At 36.7% G+C, this 24,220-nt stretch overlaps 1 protein-coding gene across 10 annotated transcripts in view; it reads right to left on the reverse strand.

Moving 5' to 3' along the window:
• SCEL (sciellin) overlaps positions 1-24,220 on the reverse strand; it is a 323,748-nt gene that overhangs the window by 21,443 nt on the left and 278,085 nt on the right. For 5 of the 10 annotated variants that reach the window (XM_045070864.1, XM_045070863.1, XM_045070865.1 and 2 more), the window contains 13 exons: positions 23,047-23,091; positions 22,015-22,074; positions 21,655-21,714; positions 18,037-18,096; positions 17,476-17,535; positions 16,009-16,068; positions 11,901-11,960; positions 11,196-11,255; positions 10,108-10,167; positions 7,296-7,358; positions 3,620-3,679; positions 3,417-3,476; positions 3,218-3,274 (listed from right to left, as the gene is read on the reverse strand). In XM_045070864.1, coding sequence (XP_044926799.1) covers positions 3,218-3,274; positions 3,417-3,476; positions 3,620-3,679; positions 7,296-7,358; positions 10,108-10,167; positions 11,196-11,255; positions 11,901-11,960; positions 16,009-16,068; positions 17,476-17,535; positions 18,037-18,096; positions 21,655-21,714; positions 22,015-22,074; positions 23,047-23,091 — 765 coding nt within the window. The remainder of the gene's footprint in view (positions 1-3,217; positions 3,275-3,416; positions 3,477-3,619; positions 3,680-7,295; positions 7,359-10,107; positions 10,168-11,195; positions 11,256-11,900; positions 11,961-16,008; positions 16,069-17,475; positions 17,536-18,036; positions 18,097-21,654; positions 21,715-22,014; positions 22,075-23,046; positions 23,092-24,220) is intronic. The other 5 variants (XM_045070867.1, XM_045070866.1, XM_045070868.1 and 2 more) reach the window with 5 other exon arrangements.

The raw sequence follows: 24,220 nt of genomic DNA on the forward strand, positions 1-24,220 counted from the left end.
ATGAGACAAAAGCCATGGGACAGGAAGTTCAGAGAGCTTGAGAATTTCTAGAAGAAGCAATTGAGGCAGAGGTGGTGGGTCCAGGGGACCTTCCAGAGCTAAATAAGAGACACCTATTTTGAGACCTAAGGGATAAGTAAAAGTTAGTGCAATACAGATGAAGGATGGGTGGGGTTTGCTGGTGGGGGGAGCATGATGGGAGGTAAGCGTGGGAAAACCTGTGGAGGCAGGATAAGGTAGACTGGAAACCATGTTAAAGAGTATGGTCATTGTCCAATGGTAATGGAAAGCCCCTGGATTTGATCAGAATGACATGATCAGATGTGTGTTTTAGGAAGGTCACTCTATACTGTTGCCAATGGATTGAAGATCAGGAGGCAAAACTGACAGCAGAGGGATCAGTTAGGAGACCGATTTGCAATCTGGTTATGGTAGTATCAGGGAAGATCAAGTGTCTTAGTCCCTGAGATAGAAGCATCCAAAATAGCCTACTGATTACGTGGGGAATGAAGCACTGGAAAGAGTTGAGGTTATCCCTCCCCCCCAGCTTTTTTTCTTGAGCAGCTATATGAGAAATCTGCATCAGGAAGATAGCAAGAACCTCTTCTCTTGTTGGAATACTAAAACTTGGAGGTGTATGTTTTAGTCAATAGGAAGCCCTTAAAATATGGAAGTGCAAATACAAATACAAATACTTCAGAATATTTTTTCACTTCAGATGAAGGATGCCTTTTCTAACTGTAAAGGCCTAAATGGCACTAGCTGCTTTTCAATCTTCATTTGGGAGCAGCAGTTTATAGGCGACAGATAACTGAATGTCTTCCTTTTATGTTGGTTCACGAAAATGTGAAACTGTCCCTGCTAAAAGCCTTGTAGTTTCTCCCTGAATAAATGAAAATTCTGTGCACATCTGCATTTGTTCAAGTTGTTGTGTTCCTAGAAGGAGCTCAGGGATATCTACTTACATTCAGATCGATGACCAAAGTTTATTCTGCCTCTAACTGTGAATTAAATATACAGCTGCTGGAAATGTCAGCAAAATCACATAAAAAGGCCTCTGATTCACTGCTGTTCTACTATTAAATAATCGGTGCTCCTGTCACATTGAATTGGATGTAAAAGTGCCTGTGGCTGTTATTCCTCTGGGAGACCCTTTAAAAGGCCCCTCTCCCCCCTCCCACCCCATCCTCCCCCAGCCCTGCTAAAATCAAGTGGGTACGATAGATACATTATAGTTGCAGGTGGCTGTGCCAATTGAATGAAGTCACTCTTTTCAAATATGCAGCTTTCCTGTTCGTCTGTTCTGCTCTAATTCTTGAACAACCTGGCTGGTCATCATTAAATCTGGTGTCACCCCTAAAGAACAGTGAGACATTGCTTAGGTTCCATTCATGGATTCATGGCTGCCTTCTGAATGCAACATGATGGCCAAGATTTTAAAATTTCCTTTTCTTAGGAATCTCATCCATATAAGGAAAATTCTTTCTATAGAAATTGTTCTAGAAGTTGCTGAAATACGAACTACCTTTTTATAAAATTAGTGTCTTCTAAGAAACAATAGGCAAAGAAACACGAGAAAGTTGCCATTGTCTGTCCACAAAGCACAAGCACATTTGCCAGACGTAGGGAGAGAAGGAAGGGAAAGTGAGATAAAGGGGAAAGTGTGTGTGTGTGTGTGTGTGTGCGCGCGTGCGTGCACGCGTGTGTCAGAGACAGTTGTACATTTTGTGGAATCTGAGGGAAGAGTTGGCTACAGTAATCACTGTTAGTGATTCTGCATGTGGTTAGTAAACCTAATCACTTCCAACATGGTGGGGAACCTCCTCATACTGTTACTAATGAAAAGAAAAATCTGTCCCCACCAAAACCACTATGAAGAAATGGTTTTACTTAACAAAGATATTCCCATACAATTCTCAGTAGCAGGGTCAGCAGAAGTCTGCTGTCATTTCAGCTATCAGGAAACCTCTATGAGACTACTTTCTCTCCTCCCTGTCACTTTTGTGATAACTTTCTAGAGTAAATGTTTCTAATTGTAGCCCTTTGGCTGCAGAGTGGGAGGTGGGGACTTAGAAGGGAAGAGACTGTGGGGAATATGAAGGGTGGACAGAAAAAGAGGGTCTGAACTGTTTTGGCCACAGTTTTTGTTCTTCTTCTAGACAGTGACATCAGAAAGGTGTGAGTTTATAGATGTTTAGATCTGGGATGTGTTTTCTTTCTTAATAAGGTCATTTAATGACTTTGAGCTACAGTTTCCTCTTCTATAAAACAGGGTTTGTGAATAAATTTCTCTTGGGTAGTTGTAAGAATTAAATGTATAGAAATTGCCAGTCACACAGGAGGTGCTCGATAAATGCTACTCTCAATAGGGATGGCTCTGCAAACCTCTTTATGCCCGCCTATTCCAAAGACCCCAGCAGCACAGAGATAAAAACATACAAACAGAAATGGCAAAATCATGCATGAATGTAGACAACAAACTAGGAGATAGAAGATCTGAGCCAGTGAGTGTGTATTAAAAGGTCTTCTTTCTCCCAGTGGTCTGCAGCACTTTTCCCTAGATTAACTTGCTTTCTGAGCCTAGAATATTGAGACTATAGTTCTCAGCTCTGTGTTTATCATGATAACATTGTGAACAATTTGAATTTGAATTTCTAATATAATGTACTCTGGGGCATTAGCTAATATTATCTTATTAGCGTATATTATCTTATTGTTTATTAATAAAGGACTTTAGGTGAAAGATGTCACGTAAAGATAGTAAATTGTAAGATATTTGTAGAACTCAAACTGGAAGTTCACAGACAAAATCTGCTGTAATATTTTGTGAGCCCACACAGACTGTTGAGCCTGTGATTTTGAGGACCCTAAATATCCTTTCTGATGCTCTACAGTCATCCTTATGAGCCACCAGTTTGGTTCAATTCCTCAAAATACTTTTTCTCCTGATTTAACACTCCATTTGCTACAGACAGGGAACACTAAGTTGTCTTACTGCAAATAAAAAGTTAAAACTGAGTCAAGAGTGGTTTGATTGTTGATTCCAGAAGAATGCAACATGTTTCCTTGCTGACAGGAGAAACATGAGTCACAATTGTGACTTCACTTGAACACTAAAGAAAGAGAAAAGAAAAACTCTCTTTTTTGGGAGAGAAGGAAACAAAATTCCTAACCAGAATGTTGAGACCTATCAAGATACTTAGGCAAAGTCATTTACCGCTCAGGGTTTCTGAGAGCTGAAGATTTCACTTTAATGAGATTGTCCAAGCCTTCACTGTTTGAAAGAGAAAAAAAAAAAGTTCAGATTAGGGATAGGTTTTTGGTTGGGCTAGATCAATAAAGCAACATTATAAATCCACTCCATCCAGGGGCAACAGACAGATGAAAACATGAAATGACTGCTTTTATCTGATTACCTCTGACGACTTCTGGCCACTGCAGGATTCACTTTGATGAGGTTATCCAGATCCTGGTTTCTTTAAATAGAAAAATAAAAGGCGAGCAGGTTAATGATAAAGTTCTTTTGGCAGGAGCAGTCAGGTTACAAATCTGCTTGAAATAACAATAAAACAAAACATTCTTCCTGACCAAAGCACAAAAATGAATATAGATCCGTTACCTCCGGTTGTTGGTGAGAATTTCAGGATTCACTCTGATGAGCTTATCAAGATCTTGATTTCTTTAAGTAGAAAAAAATTTAAAGAAGTTTGTGTTAGAGAAAATGCATGTTCAAGTTGGCTGGAATTAGAAGAAAAGATTAGCTATCTTATCGTGTAGTATGATACATACTGGTTTGGCATAGAACAGCCTTGAAATAAGTTTTCTAGCTAATCTAGGGGGACAAATTATGCTGGATTAGAAGAGAAGCTGCTCTGAATTTACATACTTCATAGCCAGAGCACATCCACAGGGGCACGTTGGCAGGCATTCACAGCAAACATCTGCTGATTAACAACTTAGCACTCTGCAGTGTTTTAGCATTATGAAGATACATGCTGATTTTCATGTCCTTTTCTTTGTTATTTTTAAGATCCTATTCACCAACTAAAGATATTTTTTTAATAAATTCTAAAATTGGGATTATACTTAGCCTAAGGCTTGGCATGGAGAATCCCAGCAATCCATTAAATTGGTGACTTTTTTTCCTTTACAGTAACTAAAAAACTGAATTAAATGCAGCTGCTCATGGTCAAATGACTTACAGACTCTGAAGACTGTCCACTTCCTACTGTAAGCCCCACCAGTTCCTTTTCTCAGTCATGAACACTATTTCTTCCTACAAAGTTTGCTGCCATTCACTGCCTCAGTATAATACCTTGTTTTAAGTGATGATTTTTCAAAGTGTTCTCTTAAACCCCTTTTTAATATTTATTCCGGGAAATAAGATAGCCTGTTTTGGCAAGAAATTGCAGGACTGAGAACACTGGCTTTTCCGTACCCTCTTGGACAACAAACTGCCTGTTTCCCACCCCCTCAGCAGCCCTTTTTCCTTATAGAAAAATAAGAGACATTTTACCCATCAAAAAGATTGAAACAAAGTTAAGAACTGACGGGAAGGCATTTAGAGCTTCATCACCAAAAAATTCTAAGGAAAGTTCTGCATTTCCCTCCCTCAACCCTAACGTTTCCATAGAATGTGCTTCCCAGCTCCTGGCTTCACTCAGTTTCTTTTCAGATTTTCATGGTAGACAGAAAGCTGCTAATTGAATATTTACTATTTTGAATTATCTCCAATAATAGTATTTGCAATTAAAGATAATCAGTTGGTGTCTACAAATACTATTAAAGGAATGATAACATATGACAGCTATCCAAAATACAGTTTCCTTGCATGAGCTGACTGCGAATCTTATAAAGCTCAACTGTGCCTAAAAGACAATAACCTCTGAAGGGAGGTTATTGTATACCTCTAACTAAAGTAACATTGTATGTTAACTACACTGGAATTAAAATAAAATAAAGTGAGGTTAATTTCATATATTAGAAGAAGAAGTATTCAAAGGTCACAGTCTTTTAACATATAAATTAATCACAATATCTCTTAGTATAACTGCATGTAATATTCATGTACCAGCAAAATTAGAATAAGCTGCACACACAACCATGAGAACTTCCATTTTCACTGTTCTGATGAGCACAGAAAATCTGATTTATCTAACAGCCTGGACAGTGATATTCAAATTACTGTTTCATAAAGCCCATTAAGAAATACATTTTGCATCACAGCCCAATACTCTCTTTTCAGACAGACAGACATACAGAAGCAAACACGAATTTCATTAAATAACACCTTTACTACATAGGAACACTCATATTCTCCCCTCTATTTAATTAATTTAACTGAAAAAAAGCTGATTGCCACTTACTATATTAATTGCAAGACGCTTTAATGGGTTTTGACCTATAGTTTGAGAAATCCTAGCTTAGAAAATATAGAAATAGATGCTATGTTTCATCACTACTTCTAAAAAGACAGCACGGCGTTTTTAACAAAATAAAGATCTTGGTGTCAGTTCTGAATTGCCTTGATTGATAGCATCATGTGGTTTATCTCAATGAACTAAAAATAACAAATGTATAGACCTTATTTTTTTTTAAGGCCCTGGATCCCTGCATACAAAGGAATCTTATATCTAAAGTTTATCCAGGAAATGTAACGTTCTTCCTACTCAAGTGACTGCTTTCATTTGTTTTGCTTCAAGGATGTAGTAAAGAGATATATCCAAATATTTAGCCATTATTACCTCCACGTAGTTGAAGAGTTGTAAAGTTTGCAGGCATTTGCACATTTGTGCCATTGTCATGTATGAAGCCGTATTTCAAGAGACTCTGAAGAGAAGTAAAGGACATCTCTGGGCTATCCCATGGCAAGAGCAACAATCCTAGCTTTATAAGTCTCTATTTCCATAGGTTCTTAATTAACTTTGATTTATTTTAAGATCAAAGTTTGTGTCTGTGATTTCGAGACCAGGAGTTGGTCTGGGAGTGAGAAGAACTCATAGGAGACTATGAGATTTTTGTTCCTGGCCTCACTATTCTCATCTGTTAAAATAAGGAGATCAGACCATTTGTAAGAATCCACCCATCCCTAACATCTACTCCTAGGAATCTATGAATATGAAGCTGACTGCCTGTCATGTTTACTATACTAGCTAGTTAATGTCACCTTTTTTTAAATGCAATGTCCTGACAATGCATTCTATATTCAGCAAGCAGAATATGAGTGTTCCAAAATGTAATATATTAAATTGACAACCTATTATTCTCTTGGAGTAACATCTCTGTGCCCCCAGTACATAATTAGCTTTAATTTTTGATAATTGCCTGCTGTTAATAAGATTGAATATGTCTACTGAATTCTCTTTTTGGCGTCCATGGCCTACAATTATACCTAATGTGCAACTAATGATACCTAGTTGTAAGCTTCAAACCCAGTAGGTGCTCAGTAATTATTCTCTGCCTAGCATATCACAGAACTACTACCAGTCTTCCACCAGTTTTCTCTGTGATCCTGGTCAGATCACTTAGCCTTCGTGAGTCTGCTTCCTCTTCTGGAAATGGAATCAATTTGACTGGAACAGCAGTTTTCAAAACTATTCAAACTAACAGGGCTGGGAGTTCTCTCAGCTTCCTTTCTTCGTCTCTAAAATTTTGCAATTTTATATGTACCAGCTAAACTCAATAAGGGAAATCATGAGAACATTCTTAAGTGACATGTGTATATATGTATATATATTATATATGACATATATAATATATAATCTTATATAATGTGTATATTATCTATATACTCCTTTAGTGTGAAACTGTATTAAAAATCCTCATGTACCCAGAGAAAACATGAGTTTATCATCTTATAGACACCACCTAAAGAAATAACAAATTTAGGCCCATAACTTGGCTGGAAGCATCAAATGATCTAAGGAACAATACGGCTCATAAAATTTCTGCTGACTACCAGAGAACACTCCCTAAAAATGAAGTGCATGGTATTGCTGATGATGAATCTCATAAAATGTTCTAGGTCTTTATAAACACAAACTATTATTAATATATTTTCATCAGTTCCAGAGACAAAGAAGGGAAGTCACTACCACATTATTTTCTCCAGCTATCGCTCTTTCTTGCTAGTAACAAATAGATATTTATTTCCAGGAACATATAAAAACTGTGATGGCTTTTTAAGACCTATATGCAGTTTGTGCACAGAATAACTATAAGCCACTTACATTCTTACTGTACTTAAAGAGGAAAAAAAAGTCAAAACAAACAAACAAATAACATCTTTCTCTTACCCAGCCATGTTTTTGACAGCTTTGGGGCTTACATTGATAAGTTCATCAAGACCTTCTTTCCTGCTAAAACAAAATAAAAGTTCAAATTCAGCTAAAAATCTGCAAATTTTATGACTGACATTTTTTCTTTTGATACATGTGGATTATACAATGGGATCCTAGATAAAAAGTAATGCTTGCCAAGTTTCTACTTTACGAAGATTTTAAAAATCCTCAAAAAACCTACTGAGGTAGATATCACCATCCTCCCCTTACAAATAAGAAATTGAGCTTCATGGAATTTAAGGCTCTTTGGGGGCAAGTAGGAAGAAGTAAGAGATAATGAACCAGGTTTGGAAACATAGCAACTTGACCCCAACCCTCACACTCCTTTCCACTATCATGTTCCCTCTATGCTCACAGTAATTCCTTATATCTGCACCATGTTTTGCACCGTCATCATAGTAATCCTGAGAGAGGTACCTTGGAGTTACTCTGGCATGCTTTATTGACCTTTGACCCCAGATACAACGAGTTTTACCTCCTCAAGAAGACAGAACTACAGTCAATGTCATGCGAAAATATCATGGTCAAATATAAGAATGCTATGTCACCAATTTTCTTGAGTCATTTAAAAACTAATCCTTGGGTTTGTGGAGAAGAGAAAGTCAATATTCTTTGGTTTATCTAGTTTTATGAATGAATGATTTACTAACTATAAATTTACGGTAATGCTATGATTGTGTCAAAGTGGACTTCTTAAGTAGGGATTATAGAGCATTCACTTTAATATTGTAATGAAATAAATTGAAACAATGAAAAAAGAAGAGTCCATCCAGTATCACTACACATCAACAAATCAATCTGTTCTTATTTTTTTCATGTCCCCTTTCAGAATGCCCTTAGCCAAATGATTGATCTTATTTTTTTGGCAGAAATTGGAGACTTGCTCAGGAGTCTTCAATAATCTTGATATATCTACCTTGTGTTTGCTGAGGCAACATGTTTGGATCCTAAAAAAATGATGCCAAGTTGTAACAGCTGGTAAAATAATTCAAAATCAATAATTATCTATACATTCTTTTCAACTTTAATATTACATTAAGAGAAATTATTGCTAACTTAAAACTTCATCAGGGGTGTCTCGGTGGCTCAGTTGGTTAAGCGTCTGCCTTCGGCTTAGATCTTGATCCCACAGTCCTGGCATTGAATCCTGCATTGGGCTCCTTGCTAAGTGGGGAGTCTGCTTCTCCCACTGCCTGCCGCTCCCCCTGCTTGTGCTCAATCTCTCTCTCTGACAAATAAATAAACAAAATCTTAAAAAAAAAAAAAAAACACACCTTCTTCATTACTTGAATTCCCTTTAGCCCTACGTAAAAGCGGGTGGCTATGAATTCATATCTTATACCATTATGTATATATGAAAATTTAATTTAGTTTTATTCTTGTTTCTTTCAAGACAACCCCAAATTTAAATTGCTCTTAAGCTTCTTATTTTCCATATCATATTTTGCATTTAGGATATTTTGGGAGGTTGTAACGAACAAGAGAAAAATACAAAATTGTTTATCATTTACATGTACTCCTTGCTTCCCTCTCTAAAAAATAACAAAAACAGGGGTGCCTGGGTGGCTCAGTGGGTTAAGCCTCTGCCTTCAGCTCAGGTCATGATCTCAGTGTTCTGGGATCGAGCCCCATATCGGGCTCCTGCTGCCCCCGCCTGCCTCTCTGTCTACTTGTGATCTCTCTGTCAAATAAATAAATAAAATATTTTTAAAAAAAATCAAAAACGAGCAAACAAAACAACAAAACTTGGGACTTCTAAAAAATAGTTATTTCCCAATTCCGAAGTGTGCAGGTAATATATATGATGCGAATGTGTAACACTGAGGCTACTCTAGGATAATAATTAAATCACTTCAGAATTGCACTTCATGCAAGGCTAAATCAGAACAAGAAGACTTTTGGATTACATAAATTACTTTTATTCTAAGCACCCAAACAGGCAATCATACCTTTAAAGAGACTTTCCTATTATCACAATAGGCTTTCATACCAACGCTAACCCCAAAGACCTAAACAAGTTGCCTAATTGGATATGCATTATTATTGGACACTATGTCATACATCCTGAAGAGTAAAAAGGCCAGAAAGGTTTGTATCACTTAAGGAATCTTTAGAATTAACTTGTAAGCAATTTTATCATGCACATATCCTTTCATGTAAATTATTATGTTGAACTATTATGCTGAAATAGAATGATGTTGAAATCCCAAGCATGGAACACAAACCCATACTGATAAGAGATATTTTAAGAAATTCTTTATCCTCCATTGAAGCCCACAGTCTGGGAGGCCTGAGCAAGGACATGAACACTAGGTTTATGACACAAAGCTGTTGATTCTGGGTCCCATCACTGGTTGCCTCAATGGTAGAACAGTAAATTACATTTTTTTAAATTAATTTATTTATTTTCAGCATAGCAGTATTCATTATTTTTTCACCACACCCAGTGCTCCATGCAATCCATGCCCTCTATTATACCCACCACCTGGTAACCCAACCTCCCACCCCCCTGCCACTTCAAACCCCTCAGACTGTTTTTCAGAGTCCATAGTCTCTCATGGTTCACCTCCCCTTCCAATTTCCCCCAACTCCCTTCTCCTCTCTAACTCCCCTTGTCCTCCAAGCTATTGGTATGCTCCACAAATAAGTGAAACCATATGATAATTGACTCTCTCTGCTTGACTTATTTCACTGAGCATAATCTCTTCAAGTCACATTTTTTTAAGGTTAAATAGAAAAAAAAATAGAGGAATTCCATGAACCTCACCTTTGGTTAATTCTGTTTGTTTTAGGAGACACTCTGATAAGGCTGTCAAGACTTTGGCCCCTTTAAAATGTGGAAGAAATGATTAGGTCAGTGGTCGATTTCCATCATGTGGTTGCAAATATTAAAACCAAGAAACATTTTTTGTTATAAAAATATTTTGTTATATAATAGTTATGAATACAGAGATCATCTCAAAGGATTGGAGATTTCCAGTGCTATGAATATATATATATATATATATATATATATATATATATATATTTGGACCTAATTACTGCTGCATAGAAATAATAAACAATAACCAATGGCTTTAGAAAATTCATGATGTGCCAGGCAGTGGTCAAGTGATTTATATGATATATATATAAGTGAATCCTCACATTTATTCTTGTTTCTTTCAAGACAACCTCAAATTTAAATTGCTCTTAAGCTTTTTGTTTTCCAAATCATATTTTGCATTTAGGGTATTTTGGGAGGTTGTAATAAACAAGATATCACATCAATCATTCAATATAGGAAGTATTATGACCCTATTTTCTCAAAGGGAAAAACTGAGACACAGAAGATTAAGTGAAAACAAAGTAATCTAACTCAAGAGCGCTTGGCTCTGTCCATGATACCACTCATCGTACTGGCACTGAGTAATTGTGTTAGCATTGAAGTGACTACACAGCACCTGGTCCAGTTTCCTTACTGTGAGGACAAGGAAACTGAAACAAGGGAAGTGGCCAGTCTCATTTTGCACAGTTAGTGGGGGCAGAGCCAAGACCTAGACCCACAGCTATGGTCTACCATCTCCCATCCCACTTCTGTGCCAGCCTCTGTGTAAGAAGAATAAACAAATCAAAGAACACAAGTGTCTTGTCCATTCTTAGAAATCAACTGTTCATCTAAGTAATCAAAGACTGTCTCCATTTTATTAAGAATTAGTTGGCCAAAATTTCAGATATGATGTCATGAAGGTCAGCATGACTTTTCTTGAACTATTAATTGAGTTCAGTGTCAGTCTGCTACAATCATTAATATAGTTATGTTTTTAAGCATTAATATGAGTGAAACAAAAAAATCAGAGGCATATTAAATCTTACCCTTGCATACTTTTTCCTGTTCTTGGAACCACCTTGATGGGGTTATCAAGATTTTTGGAACTTAAAAACAAAAAGCAAAAACGGTAAGTAAAAATGGAACTAAATCAGTTAAGTATTTATTTAGAAGATATATGTGCTCAAGATTAATTTTACTATTAGGTTTTGAGAAAAATCAATACCAGTCTTTGTTCTTAATTTGAAAGATACAAATTTTGATGTCCACACAAATCATCAATATATGGCTCAATTCCTATTTACCCTCAAAATGAAACCATAACATTCAGGCAGTATTGAGTTTTTAAAAAATCAATCAGCAACTATGTATTGATTTGCCAAAAACTTTCACCTGCCCCCCACAAGTATTCCATCTAACACTGTAGCTGTTACTATACTAGATTTTGTTAATCATTTCCATTTACAGTGCTTTCTTGCTTTAAAGGGATTTTATATCCATCATTTTGCTTGATCCTTACAACAACCAAGTGATAGAGGTAGACCAGATAGTTATAAATGATCCTCATTTTATAAATGAAGAAGCCTCAGCTCAGGGTGTTCAAGGGACTTGCTCAAAGGCATCCCACTGGGAAGTAATGGATTTCAGACTTTTTGATTCCAACCCAAAGATTTTTTTCCACACAGCTTCTCTGATGAGCGGCACAAATTGATGCAGGCGGGGATGGAAGAAAGATAGTATGTAATCTTCACCCTGTGTTACTGCTGTTTACTTCAGGAGTCACTTTGATGAGATTGTCAAGGCTCTGGCCCCTTTAAAACATTGAAGGAAAATGATGAGGTTAATGAGAGATTAACACCAAATGAATAAAGCCATTTATTAAAACTCAGAAACAGGATAAACACTGAGATCATGCCAAAGAATGGAAAATTGTTAAAAGTAACTATGTAGAAGAACGTAGGGATTTGTACATCTCTAAGACTCAATGAGACAATATTTTAATCTTAGAGGCTTTAGGCCAGTCACAAACACTGTACTTGGACTCTGTCTCGAATATGATTCATTTAATGCTATGCTCTTAACCTTCGCTAGGTGCACTGAACATTTTGTAATAGTCTATATATGCATCTCATGGAACATTCCAGAAAGTACACCCTCTTACTATCAACCTCCAACATGCTGTGGTAATTTAAAATCAACTTTGGAGAATCTATATTTTGTAAAATTGACATTCATTATCAGGTTTTCTGTTCATAACACTGGATTAAGAGTAATATACCAATTTGTTGAGGTCCATGTTATTCAACCTGGTATCTGCATGTGGTGCTTACAACTATGTGTGCAAACTACAAATTTTGACTGGTTCTGTTGGCAACAAATAGTAGGAAGATTAAAATCTATAGAGCTCTGAAATATAAGCTATGTTTACTATAATAAAAACTCCATGTAGTCAGTATTTTGTTGTTATCTTTTAATATTTCTGTTTATGATCTTAATAGAAGTTTACTTTTCTTATTGTTTCTATGTGTTTTCCTTATACATAGCACAAGCAAATGCCCCTCCGATCTACAGAGGATGCCACATGGGTAAAGAACTTCCACAGAAGGTAATCCCTGTTTTTCCATGCCCTATGGTCCTGCTAAGATTGTATCACAAAGTCTCTGAGGTTGCATCTATACAACATTAAAGATAGGGATATTTGAATGCAATCAGATGTTGACCCAAGTTTTGACTTGTATTCAGATATCCAAGACTGTATATACCCAGGCTAAAAGCAGCAAGAGAAAAAAATGCAGACATTTTCTATGCAAAATGAAACAATTAATCCAACAGAAGCAACTATTCTGTCCCAGACTACCCCTTGTTGATGTTTTTTACCTCTTGTTAATTTTTGCCTACATGAAGTACATGAGATTTGAATGCCAGAGTCTGAGAAAAAAAATTCCCAGAATTCTATTTCCAGATTTGAATACTTAAGAAAAAGTAATAACACACAATAAGCATTGTAACCCCTCCCTTGTAATGTTTGTGTTGATTCTGGCGTTTGCTTTGATTATATTGTCAAGAACTGATCTCTTTACACATATTAAATAAAGCACATATAAGTGGAAGATTATTTAAATCTCAAAGTAAATAAAATCAATAAAGCAGAGTGTGCTGATTAATGTAGTCATTTAAAATAATATTTTGAGCTAAACTGTGAATCAATGCCTCATAATGCATATATCTTTATATTCGATCATTCTTTCAAACCACAAATAGTTATGGAAACCTATGAATAATATGAACTTAGGCTTAGCCTTCATGAGGCTTCGATTCTAACTTGGTTAGAGGCAGGAAGCATACAATCAAAGATACAAACAAATGTCACAATTCCAGATAACAATATATACTCTGAAGAAAAGAAAGAGTGTCTGGTGCCTGTGGTGCTGGGATTGGAGGAAGGGGTGGTGACAATTATAGTCAATGGTCAGAAATGACAAGTTGGGCGTAAAGTAGTCCCAAAGTGCAAAAAGCATATAAAGAACTCATAAAGCAGGAATGAAATCAGGAATAGAAAAAAAGATTAATTTGGCCATACTGTATGGAACAAGTACGCAACCATTACTGAGGGTTAGAATTGTATTCTACCTGAAATGGAAAAGCCCTGTAATTTTTTAATAAGAGAGGGAGCGTGATTTAGTTTTGTTTTAAAAGATCGACAGGACTTAATTACCTGTAGTGAAAGAAAAAGACAAGCAGTGTCCCTGAAAGTTCTCACAAGGTGCATGCACACACACACACACACACACACACACACGCACACTGCATACTCTGAAACACATGGACATGGATGCACACACATAAAGCACATAGACACCCACGTACATATAAACTCATATACACACAAAAGCATAGAGATATATGTGTATCCATGTACATGCAAGCATGTGAGCACTTTCATGCAACCACATACAGGACATTTGAGAAGACATGCACACGCCCATATGAATGTGCACTGACACACACAAAGGCACGCCTATACATATACACACACTCACGCAAACACAAGTACACACACGCAAAACATTTATTTTCATGTATACACAGGGGCACACATAGACCCCAATGTATGAAAAACAATGAGATGATTTAAACTACTCATAAATAAAAATGAAGAATACAAGGATTTTTCTTGGAGAATCAAAGTAATTTAAATATTTGAACAGTATCTAAATCATTAACAGAACATAATTCATCTAAATCTTCATTGTTGCTAACAATTACTTATAGTTATTCTGTGCTAGGCATGACAGTGTGATGATCTCTATTTTGTGGATGAGTCAACTGAAGCATGAGGACACAGCTAGCAAGTGACCAAGCCAAAATGTGAACCCAGAATTTAGACTCTCTGCTCCAGTTACCATCCCAGACCACCTAAGTAGCCAAGGAAATCAATGCTTTCTTCTCAGTCTATGGGGGCATATAAGAGTGTCTAACTTGCTGGATTGCTGGGCCTTCGACCATGTCATGCTGCTAGAACAGGACAGCCTGGCAGTGTGTACGCCAGCTTGTCAGCTAGCTGGGCCCCTGCTCTCCTGACTGGGCCTGCAGGCACAAGCGACACATTTTAGAATCAACTAATAATATCATGTATGGAGTTAACTGAATGGAAAGAAGTTCAAAGGAAACCACATGGAATTATTTGGTGTACTGTTTTCAGCAACGTACCAACAAGCTCAGTTTTAAATATATTCCATCTGCTTTTTAAAAAATAAAAAGCAGGAGGACATAAGCTTTCCAGATTTACTTGACAGTTCATGGGTAGCGGAACTCTTTTAATGAAGTACACTCTGTTAAGTTCTTCATCTTTAAATATACACCATGTAGGCATACATATGCTACACACAAATATACTAGACATGCACACACCATTCACACAGGAACACATCCACATATACCCACACACACTACTTACACATCCACATACATACACATATATATTTATACTGTTATACATCCATATCCACGGTATATATATACACACATATATATACATTTTGATGGTAATTTCATATGTTAACTTGACTGGGCTACGGAGTGTCTACATTTGGTCAAACATTATTCTGGGTATGTCTGGGAGGGTGTTTGGGGTGAGATTAACATTTAAATGTATAGAGTAAAGCAGATGGTCCTCCCGAACATAGTGGGCCACAACCAATCAGTTGAGGATGGGATAGAGCAAAAAGACTAAGTCAGAAGGGAGTTTGCCTGACTGACTGCTTGATTTAAGACATCTCCATCTTAAACTACATCTCCCAATCCTTAGGCATTTGGATTTGAATAGAAACTTTATTACTGGCTCTCCTAGATGTCCAGCTTGCCAACTACAAATCTTGGGACTTCTCAGTTTCTATAAGAATATGAGCCAATTCCTTAGAATAGATCTCTTTTTCTCCCTATGTATATACATATCCTATTGTTTCAGTTTCTCTGGAAAACCCTGATCAGAACATGTATATACTCTTATACCCAAACCCTTATACATACACACTATTTATATATACAGAAATACATTTGTAAAAACACACACTACTTACACACACACACACACACACACAAGAAATCATTTAACTCAGTAGAGAAACTGAAATTCCCATTTAATTTCTCAAAGTCTACCTGATAGTAAACGTCACTCAAAAAATAAAAATGCAAAAGATCACTTCTAAGCATCATTTGTATAAAGCTGCTTAATATGATATGTTTTGGGGGAAAGAGAACTTGGTTTGAATTTCAATTTACTCTCCTGAATACAAACACTCAGGGTTCCAATGTGCTTATGAATGCCAAAGGGAAGGGAGAAAGCTTTAAATGTCTTACCTCTTGATATTTTTATTTGCTTCAGGATTCACTTTAATAAATCCATCAAGGTCTTGTTTCCTTTGAATAAAGAAATGAGTTTTAATGAATGCTATTAATTAAAACATGAATCAAGTGAATGATGATTGGAGAAGTAATGTAAGTCAAAGTTCTGTACTGGATTCAGGCAGAATATAAATTTCTACTCAAGATATCAGATATAATCGCCTATTCCATTTTTACATAATAAGAACAATGTCAATAAAAGTAATAATGATAATAATATATTTTTAAATAAGAATATATGTTTTCATATAAAGTCAACAATTTCCCTAACCCACGCTTTTTAAAAATATAATCAAGTATGACAAATTACAAAGAGCAAGAAAAAAACACCTTGCATAGTAAGAAAATTGACTCATTTTTGGGAAGACACATGTCACCCTCATTAAAATGCACTGAATAATATCAAAAGGAGATCATCTGACCCTAGAAAAAAGAATACTGTAGGGGTTGGCAGAAGTCTTGTGACTTCTTGCTGCTATCGTGTTGACAGAGCCGTGAAGAGGAGAAAAAATGGTGGAATTTCTTTCCTCCCAGAGGGTATACCTGCCCAGCCTTTCTCTTGGGCTGCCTTCTGAGACCATCATCCTTAGAGAAGCCGACTTATAAGAGTTTTAGTCAAGCCTGGCTTTTGGCTATCTTTGCTAATTTAGAGATCCGCCTTGAAAATGTAATCAAGACCATGCATTCTTTAGATACAAAGAAACTCATTTCAGTAACTCATGCGTAAAACAAATCCAAGTCTAAAATCTAGGACAAAAGGCAACTTACTATCAAACGCTAGGACAGTTCTTCAAAAAAAAAATAAGCGATTTTATTAGAAACAAGAAGGGAAAGTCATGTGGCCCACTATTATTGTCTATCTCCATGTTAATAAAATATGGTTATGAAGTTAAAATGCTGAATCATTTTATCTTATTGATTGTTACCTACAGAGATCAGACTTAAAGACACTAATAATTCTTTTTTTTTTTTTTGACACTAATAATTCTTAACCCAGTGGCATTTTCACTTCCTTTGGGCTTTGCTTAGATAAGATCATCAAGGTCTTTACCTCTTAAAAAAAAGTTTAGTTCACTTTCTAAGTATTCTCACAGTATTATATCTAAATATAGATATTCTATATTATTGATTAATTGAAAGCTTTTGGAGAAAATCATTATATGGGAATTATATTAATTTTATTATAAAAATTGCCTATCAATAACATAATTAAATTAATCTCTGGTAATTATATCAGCCAAAGGTAAATTTAGATAGAATTCATTGTAGAGCCTCCAAAGTGAAAATCAGGGTGGTAGGGATCAGACACAGAAGACAGAAAGGAAACTCAAAGATGTGACCCTCTCAATGTCACTAAAAAGATCACACATTGAAATCTGGGAGAATACAACCAAGATCCAGAAACATCAAAACAGTTCTCACCCTCTCCTAGTTTTATCTGTCCTGGCATTCACTTTGATAATCCTTTCGAGATCTTGGCTTCTTTGGAAAAAAACAGAAACAAAACCACGAAAACCTTGTGTTACTTAGGTTACATTCAGTTGTCTCTGAAATCTGTATAAACAAGAATGTCCTGGAAAGGATATCATACGTTTCCAGGCCAAATGGCCAGAAAAACTTGGAGCTGTTAATTTCCCCAGCAGTACTTGGTTTAAATCAGTTGAGAACTTCCCAGTGCACCTCTCAGTTTGCAATCTTGTCCTTTATATTTCTTTATTAAATATGGGACTTGGGTCATGTTTACATTGTTTAAGAAAATACAGAATAAGAGATTATGGAGCAGATTTCCTACACTCTCTTCAATGTAACTCAAACATGTGGTCCTATAGAAACAGCATACATCATACTCCTTCGCTTACTCTCTGACAGGCCTATAGAGTGCAACAGTTCTTCTGTGGTCGAGGAAAGCATTACACTCCCATTTCTAACAAGGTGTGAAAAACTAACTAGCAAAAAGAGAGCCCCAGCAAGGTAGGGCCTTACCCTTCTTCATTTTTGTCCATCCTTTGATTAACTTTAATAAGACTTCCAAGGCCTTGGTTTCTTCATAACATGGGAGCAAGGAGAGCAAGAAGAGCAAGGGAGCAAGAAGAGCCACAAAAGAGAGGAAAGACAGTAATTCAATCTCTTATGGCAACAGCAGATTTCTCACCCCAGGAGTAAGATGTTAGCAGAACCTAAAGCCTCAGTTTAATACAAATAAAGCCTCAATGTTTAATACAAATGATGCTTCTCTGTGCAAAATGCTGAATAAATGCCAACTATTCTAATGATAAAGTCTCCGTCATTACTCAGTTACGATTCAATCATTTTAATGGAATAATTTTTAATAAACATTCCTGCTATTTAGAACTGAGTTGTTGTATTGACAGCTTATACTATGTTATACTCTTCAGGTTACTTTTATTACCAGGCATCATAGCACCCGAGCTCAGTATCAGTATAAGGAGAACTGGATTCAAATCCTTGTTCTAATTTTAACATGGTTTGTGACCATGTTCTTTCACATCATGCACATTTTCCCCACTATAAGGGGATTAGACTATGCTATCTTAGGGTCCTTAATTACTCTAATATTTTATCCTTCATATCCTCAGAAGACCTAATAGTCATTGAGACTGACCTGTAGATTGAGGCCAAATTATTGCAAACTCTTTATTTTTTTTAATTTTTAAAGTAAATTTAATGGTTTTATTTTAAACACTACTTATTTATTTGAGGGGGAGTGAGAGAGTGTGCCCAAGCACAAGTTGGGGGAGGGGCAGAGTGAAAAGGGGAGAATCTCAAGCAGACTCCTTGCTGACCATGGGATCCAATGTGGGGCTCCATCTAATGAACCTGAGATTATGACATGAACTGAAACCAAGAGTCCCACAGTCAACCAATTGAGACAACCAGGTGCCCTAGTAAATTTAATGTTTTTAATTGAAATAGAGTTGAGGGGCACGTGGGTGGCTCAGCTGGTTAAGCATCTGCCTTTGGCTCAGGTCATGATCCCAGGGTTCTGGAATGAGCCCCACACTGGACTCCCCACTCAGCAGCGAGTCTGTCTTTCCCTCTCCTTCTGCCTGCCACTCCCCTTTCTTGTGTTCTCTCTCTCTGTCAAATAAATAAAATCTTTGAAATAGAGTTGACACACAATAGTCACATTAGTTGCAAGTATACAACATAGTGTATATGTGATACAGTGTTCACTACAAGCGTAGCTACTGTCTATCATCATATAATACTATTGTAATTTTAATTCCATTGACTATATTTCCTACAGTGTATCTTTTATTCTCCTGACTTACTCATTCCATAATTAGAAGCCTATTTTCCACTTCTCTACACACATTTTGTCCATTCCTATACCATCCTCCCCTCTGGCAACCATCAGTTGGTTCTCTGTATTTGTGTGCCTATTTCTGCTTTTTCTTTGTGTGTGTGTATGTGTGTGTGTGTGTGTGTGTGTGTGTGTGTGTTTTAGGTTTTATATATAAATGAAATCATAGGGTATTTGTCTTTGTCTGATTTATTTCACTTAGCATAACTCCCTCTAGGTCCATCCATGTTGTCACAAATAGCAAGATCTTATTCCTTTTTATGGCTAAGTAATATTCCACTGTGTGGGTATGTGTCTGTGGATATTAATACACATCACATTTTCTTTATCATTAAATCATTTTAAAAGTAAAAGTTCCCTTCAGGTATCAGTCTGTGCCTTCTCTGTCCTTTCAGGGACAGTTGGTGGGAAGCTAACTTTAATACATTTGTTGATAGACTGCCTTCTTTAAACATGAAAATCATTCATATCAGGGGTGGAAATCAGATGGTCAATATTTTAAACCTAAATGCTTTGGAGATTTTTTTTTAAAGGATTTAATTTACTTATTTGAGAGAGAGTGAGGAGAGAGTGAGAGCACGAGAGAGAGGAGCACAGAGGAAGAGGGAGAAGCAGACTCCCTGCTGAGCAGGGAGCCCAAGTCTGGGCTCTATTCCAGGACAGTGAGATCATGACCCAAGCTGAAGGCAGATGCTCAACCAACTGAGCAGGTGTCCCAACCTTTTGGAGACAGACATATCATTTTTAGCAAAAAGTTCAAGGTTCTGAAGTACCCTTGGGAAGGTAGGAATAACTCTAAGATGGCTCCAGTGCTTTACATAAACTGACTACAGACAATAAACCTTTTCCATGCAAATGGTTTAAAGCTATTAGGGAACATCGAAGTTAATCCCTCTAAGTCACCCAATTGCCCAGATGTAGCTTTGTCATTTTCATCTGTCTCTGATTTCATGGTGGTAAGACTATTGACATCTTAGTTTCTTGCAATATAAAAAAGAAAACAAAGAGGGAAGGCTAAAAGAAGGACCAGGGACTACAGACTGACCCTACCATGTCAGTGAGTTCAGTCATTCCTGCAACAGAAAGCCCGTTTATCACACATTACAAACCACATCTCTTTTCTCCTTGCCAGTCCAGAAATGAATTGCTTCAGATACTCATCCTAATTTTTCTGTTTTCTACCATTTTGATGGATCCTTCCCAATTTAATTTTTTAAATATCTGAAATCGCATCTTTTCTTATAAAGCTCATATAACCACTCAGAGAGAACTGACTGCTTTACCACTTCATCAGTTCTCCATGAGAAGAAAAATTTTTACCTGTAATAATACTTGCACTTTGACATTGTAATAATATATTCTTAATAAGGATTCAGTATCTGTGAAATTATTATTGCCAATTATTTTCACAATATGATCACATAGACTTCAGTGTTCTATATCAGAGACAGTTGAGAATGCATCTGCCAAGATTGACTTGGAAAGCTAGAATACCATTCTGGGCACAGACTGGCACAGATGAATGGCTTTAAAAGATAATCAAGACAATAGAAATAATTATCATGTTAGGAAGGCAAATCTAATGACTAACCAAGTACAGGGTAAACAGCCAATCTGGGGGAAAAACAGTAGTGATTTTCTAAATCCTTACACTTTGTCATTCTTTACAATTCTGGGATTTTCTTCAGTGAAGGGGTGCCTGGGTGGCTCAGTGGGTTACAGCCTCCGCCTTCGGCTCAGGTCATGATCTAAGCTGGGATCGAGCCCTGCATGGAGCCCTGCATCGGGCTCTGTGCTCGGCAGGGAGCCTGCTTCCCCCTTCTTCTCTCTCTGTCTGCCTCTCTGCCCACTTGTGATCTCTGTCTGTCAAATAAATAAATAAAATCTTAAAAAAAAAAAAAGACTTCAGTGAAGAGAGACTAGCTTCCAACATCAAAATGTCTTAGAGTAAATATAATTAGTTCATAAACCAGCCTATTGTCCACTACTTGTAACAGCCAACTAGAGTTGCTTCATTTTTAAATACAAAAGGGAACTTGGAGATCATCTGGGTCATGCTCTTCATTTAATGGGATGAGAACAGAGGTCTGGAGAGGCTAAGTGACTTGCCCAGGGTCATCCCGATAGATGTGGGAGGCAGAGCCCGTTACCAAGATTTCCACCCATCTCCTGTTTCACCAGCCTGCCTGCCCCTTGTCCTGAACAGGAGGTCAAACCTAGGAAATGGCATATAGTCTAGGACTCAATCAAACGGGCCTGTAAGAGTCACAGCTTACCCTTTGCTGTCTTTGTCTGTTCGAGTATTCATAAAAATGAGATTTTCAAGGCTTTTGGCTCTGTAAACACAAAGAAATTCAAATAAAAGACTACATATTGAAATAAAATTGGGTGGTATCTTGAGAGGTTAGATACAATAAACATTCTTCATGAATTGCTCATTTACTCTTATTGAATGGAAGAACAGAAATCCTTTGGGGCAATTATGTCTGAACTAAATGTACAATTCTGAGAGCACTACTCCATCTGCTCGTACATTTCCATGCCAGAGGATACAACTCCCTTCCAGCAACCGTCTGAAAGTATAAAGCAAGCAATCTGGGAGATCATATTTTCAGGTTAGGGACAGATGCACTTACCTTTTCTCTGTTTGCTCTGCCTTAGGATTTGCTCTGAAGAGACCATCCAGACCTTGATTTCTTTAAATGCATTGAATAAAAAAAACCCTCATCAGTGGTAACAGCAGATACGTAACTCTAGAAATATAGACCAATTTATATTTCTATAGATAGATAGGAAGTAGAAGCTGGGTAGGAAAGATGAGCAATAATTCTTAAAATTGCTTTATTTCAAATAGGTATTTTCATAGACACTAAACTGCAGTGGACCTCGGAAAAAATAAGATAGAAAATACAAACTGGGGATCCACACAGCCAACAGGTCCGTGATGCATTGTATGGATTTCACAGAGTGTTTTGCTTTTAATGTGAGCCAATGTTTACCCTCTGTCTTTATAGATGAAGAAACTGAAAAAAGCAGCACATTTAAATGAATTGTTGACAATAAGTCACAGTAAGATCACTGTTGTCAGATAGGGTATGAACACCACACCTTTGGACGCTCCGAACAATGAGCTCATTTGAAACTTAACTTGTTTCTCTGTCTCTCTAGTCCTTACCCATTTAGTATGTTAGGCAGAGTAACAGAGAGATCACCAAAACTGCACACACTTCCAACATAGTCCTCAATTATTATAATCTTTAAAGTGTGCAATTCTAACGGATTCAAAATTAAGGAGGTAAGTCTAACTAAGACTGTAAGTGGCTTTTGTAAAGTATAGACCTGAGAACAGTGACCAAACTAAACTCTGCCCACATACTTATATATTAATATAAAATATACATATTTTATATTAAGAGAACTGTGGTTTTCTATGTAACTGTCTTACTAAATAGAGTGTGAACATCAAAGATACTTTAATATTAGTATCTTTAGATTGTAATAACCATTTATAGCAGTGACGAAATGATAATTCCTGCAAGCTTTTTATTCAAGACTTGTAGGCTATTTTTTAACTTATGTGGGTCCTTATACTCAAATACTTAAAGATATAAGAAGCCATAAGATGCAACTCAATAATAAAGGAAAAAATAGATTTTTTCAAATCTTACCTATTCAAGCTTTTGTTCATTTTGATAAGATTATCCAATTCTTCACTTTTGGAATAAACAAACAAACAAACAAACAAAATCTCACATCAGTAAAAGCCAGCCCTGAGTCAAAGAGCAGGTCTACCTGAAACCACTGTTTCTGAGTTCCTGGAATACAACACATGATACCAAAATCTTGTTTATCCTTCAGGGCTCTCTTCAGATGCCTCTTCCTCCAACACACAGTCCCCAGTCCTTCAACAGAATACAGTCCTCTGAATTTTGGAAACCTTGCTGCATTTTGTTTTGTTGTCGTTGTTGTTGTTGTTGGGTTTTTTTGCATCTCTTTTATGGCACTAATACTACTATATTTTGTGATGTAGCAGCTGCATACTTCTCTCATGTAATGTCCCTGCTCCTATATCTCTTTCTCACACACACACACACACACATCACTTAAAATTTACAACTGTGTTTTGCATTGGATTTTCTTCAGTCTTTAATACCATATATTTTAAACAGTAAATATTTAATACAGGGTTTTATTTGAATCAACATATATAGGCACATTGACTAATTATAGATTCTATCTTTATACAATGTACCTATACAAAGTAGCTATAGGAAAACACCTGTTCATCAGTAAGTCTGGCTGTTTTTTTAAATTGTGATCCTACTTCCTTCCAAGTCCACTAAATTTGTGATCTTTTGTCTGTATTTGAGAACTGCAACTTTCTGGTCGCTTCCTGGGGAGCAACCTATTTAGGCTAAACTCCTGTGTTCTAGAATATCCCTTAGCATCATCTCAGTACAGGTCTCTCTCCCAAGAAGGCAGTTTTAGTGGGCTTCTGGTTCCTGTTTGCCCCTGATAGCATTCTCTCTCTTTAACATTTGTTATCCCTTTGCCCCCAATTTCTCTTGCCTTCCTAGTCTAGTTTTTAGATCCCACATCATGGTTTTCCCTTCTTCCTGCTCTAAATTGCACATTTTCCACACCTTCTCAATGTTCCTTCTGCTTCGTTCTGAGTCTTCCGTGGTACTGACCAGGAGGTTATGAGTAGTTACATATTCAGGGTCTCAGGTCAGGGATACACAGATCCCAACCCAGGATCCACCACTTATTAGCTGGTGACTCTTGCCCTCTTGCCCTCTCAGTTTTTCCATCTGTCCAAAAAGAATGCTAATTGTACCCACC

Source organism: Mustela putorius, unplaced genomic scaffold (assembly GCF_011764305.1).
Source record: "Mustela putorius furo isolate JIRA1106 unplaced genomic scaffold, ASM1176430v1.1 tig00003974_pilon_pilon_pilon, whole genome shotgun sequence".
In the NCBI taxonomy this organism is placed as follows: domain Eukaryota; kingdom Metazoa; phylum Chordata; class Mammalia; order Carnivora; family Mustelidae; genus Mustela; species Mustela putorius.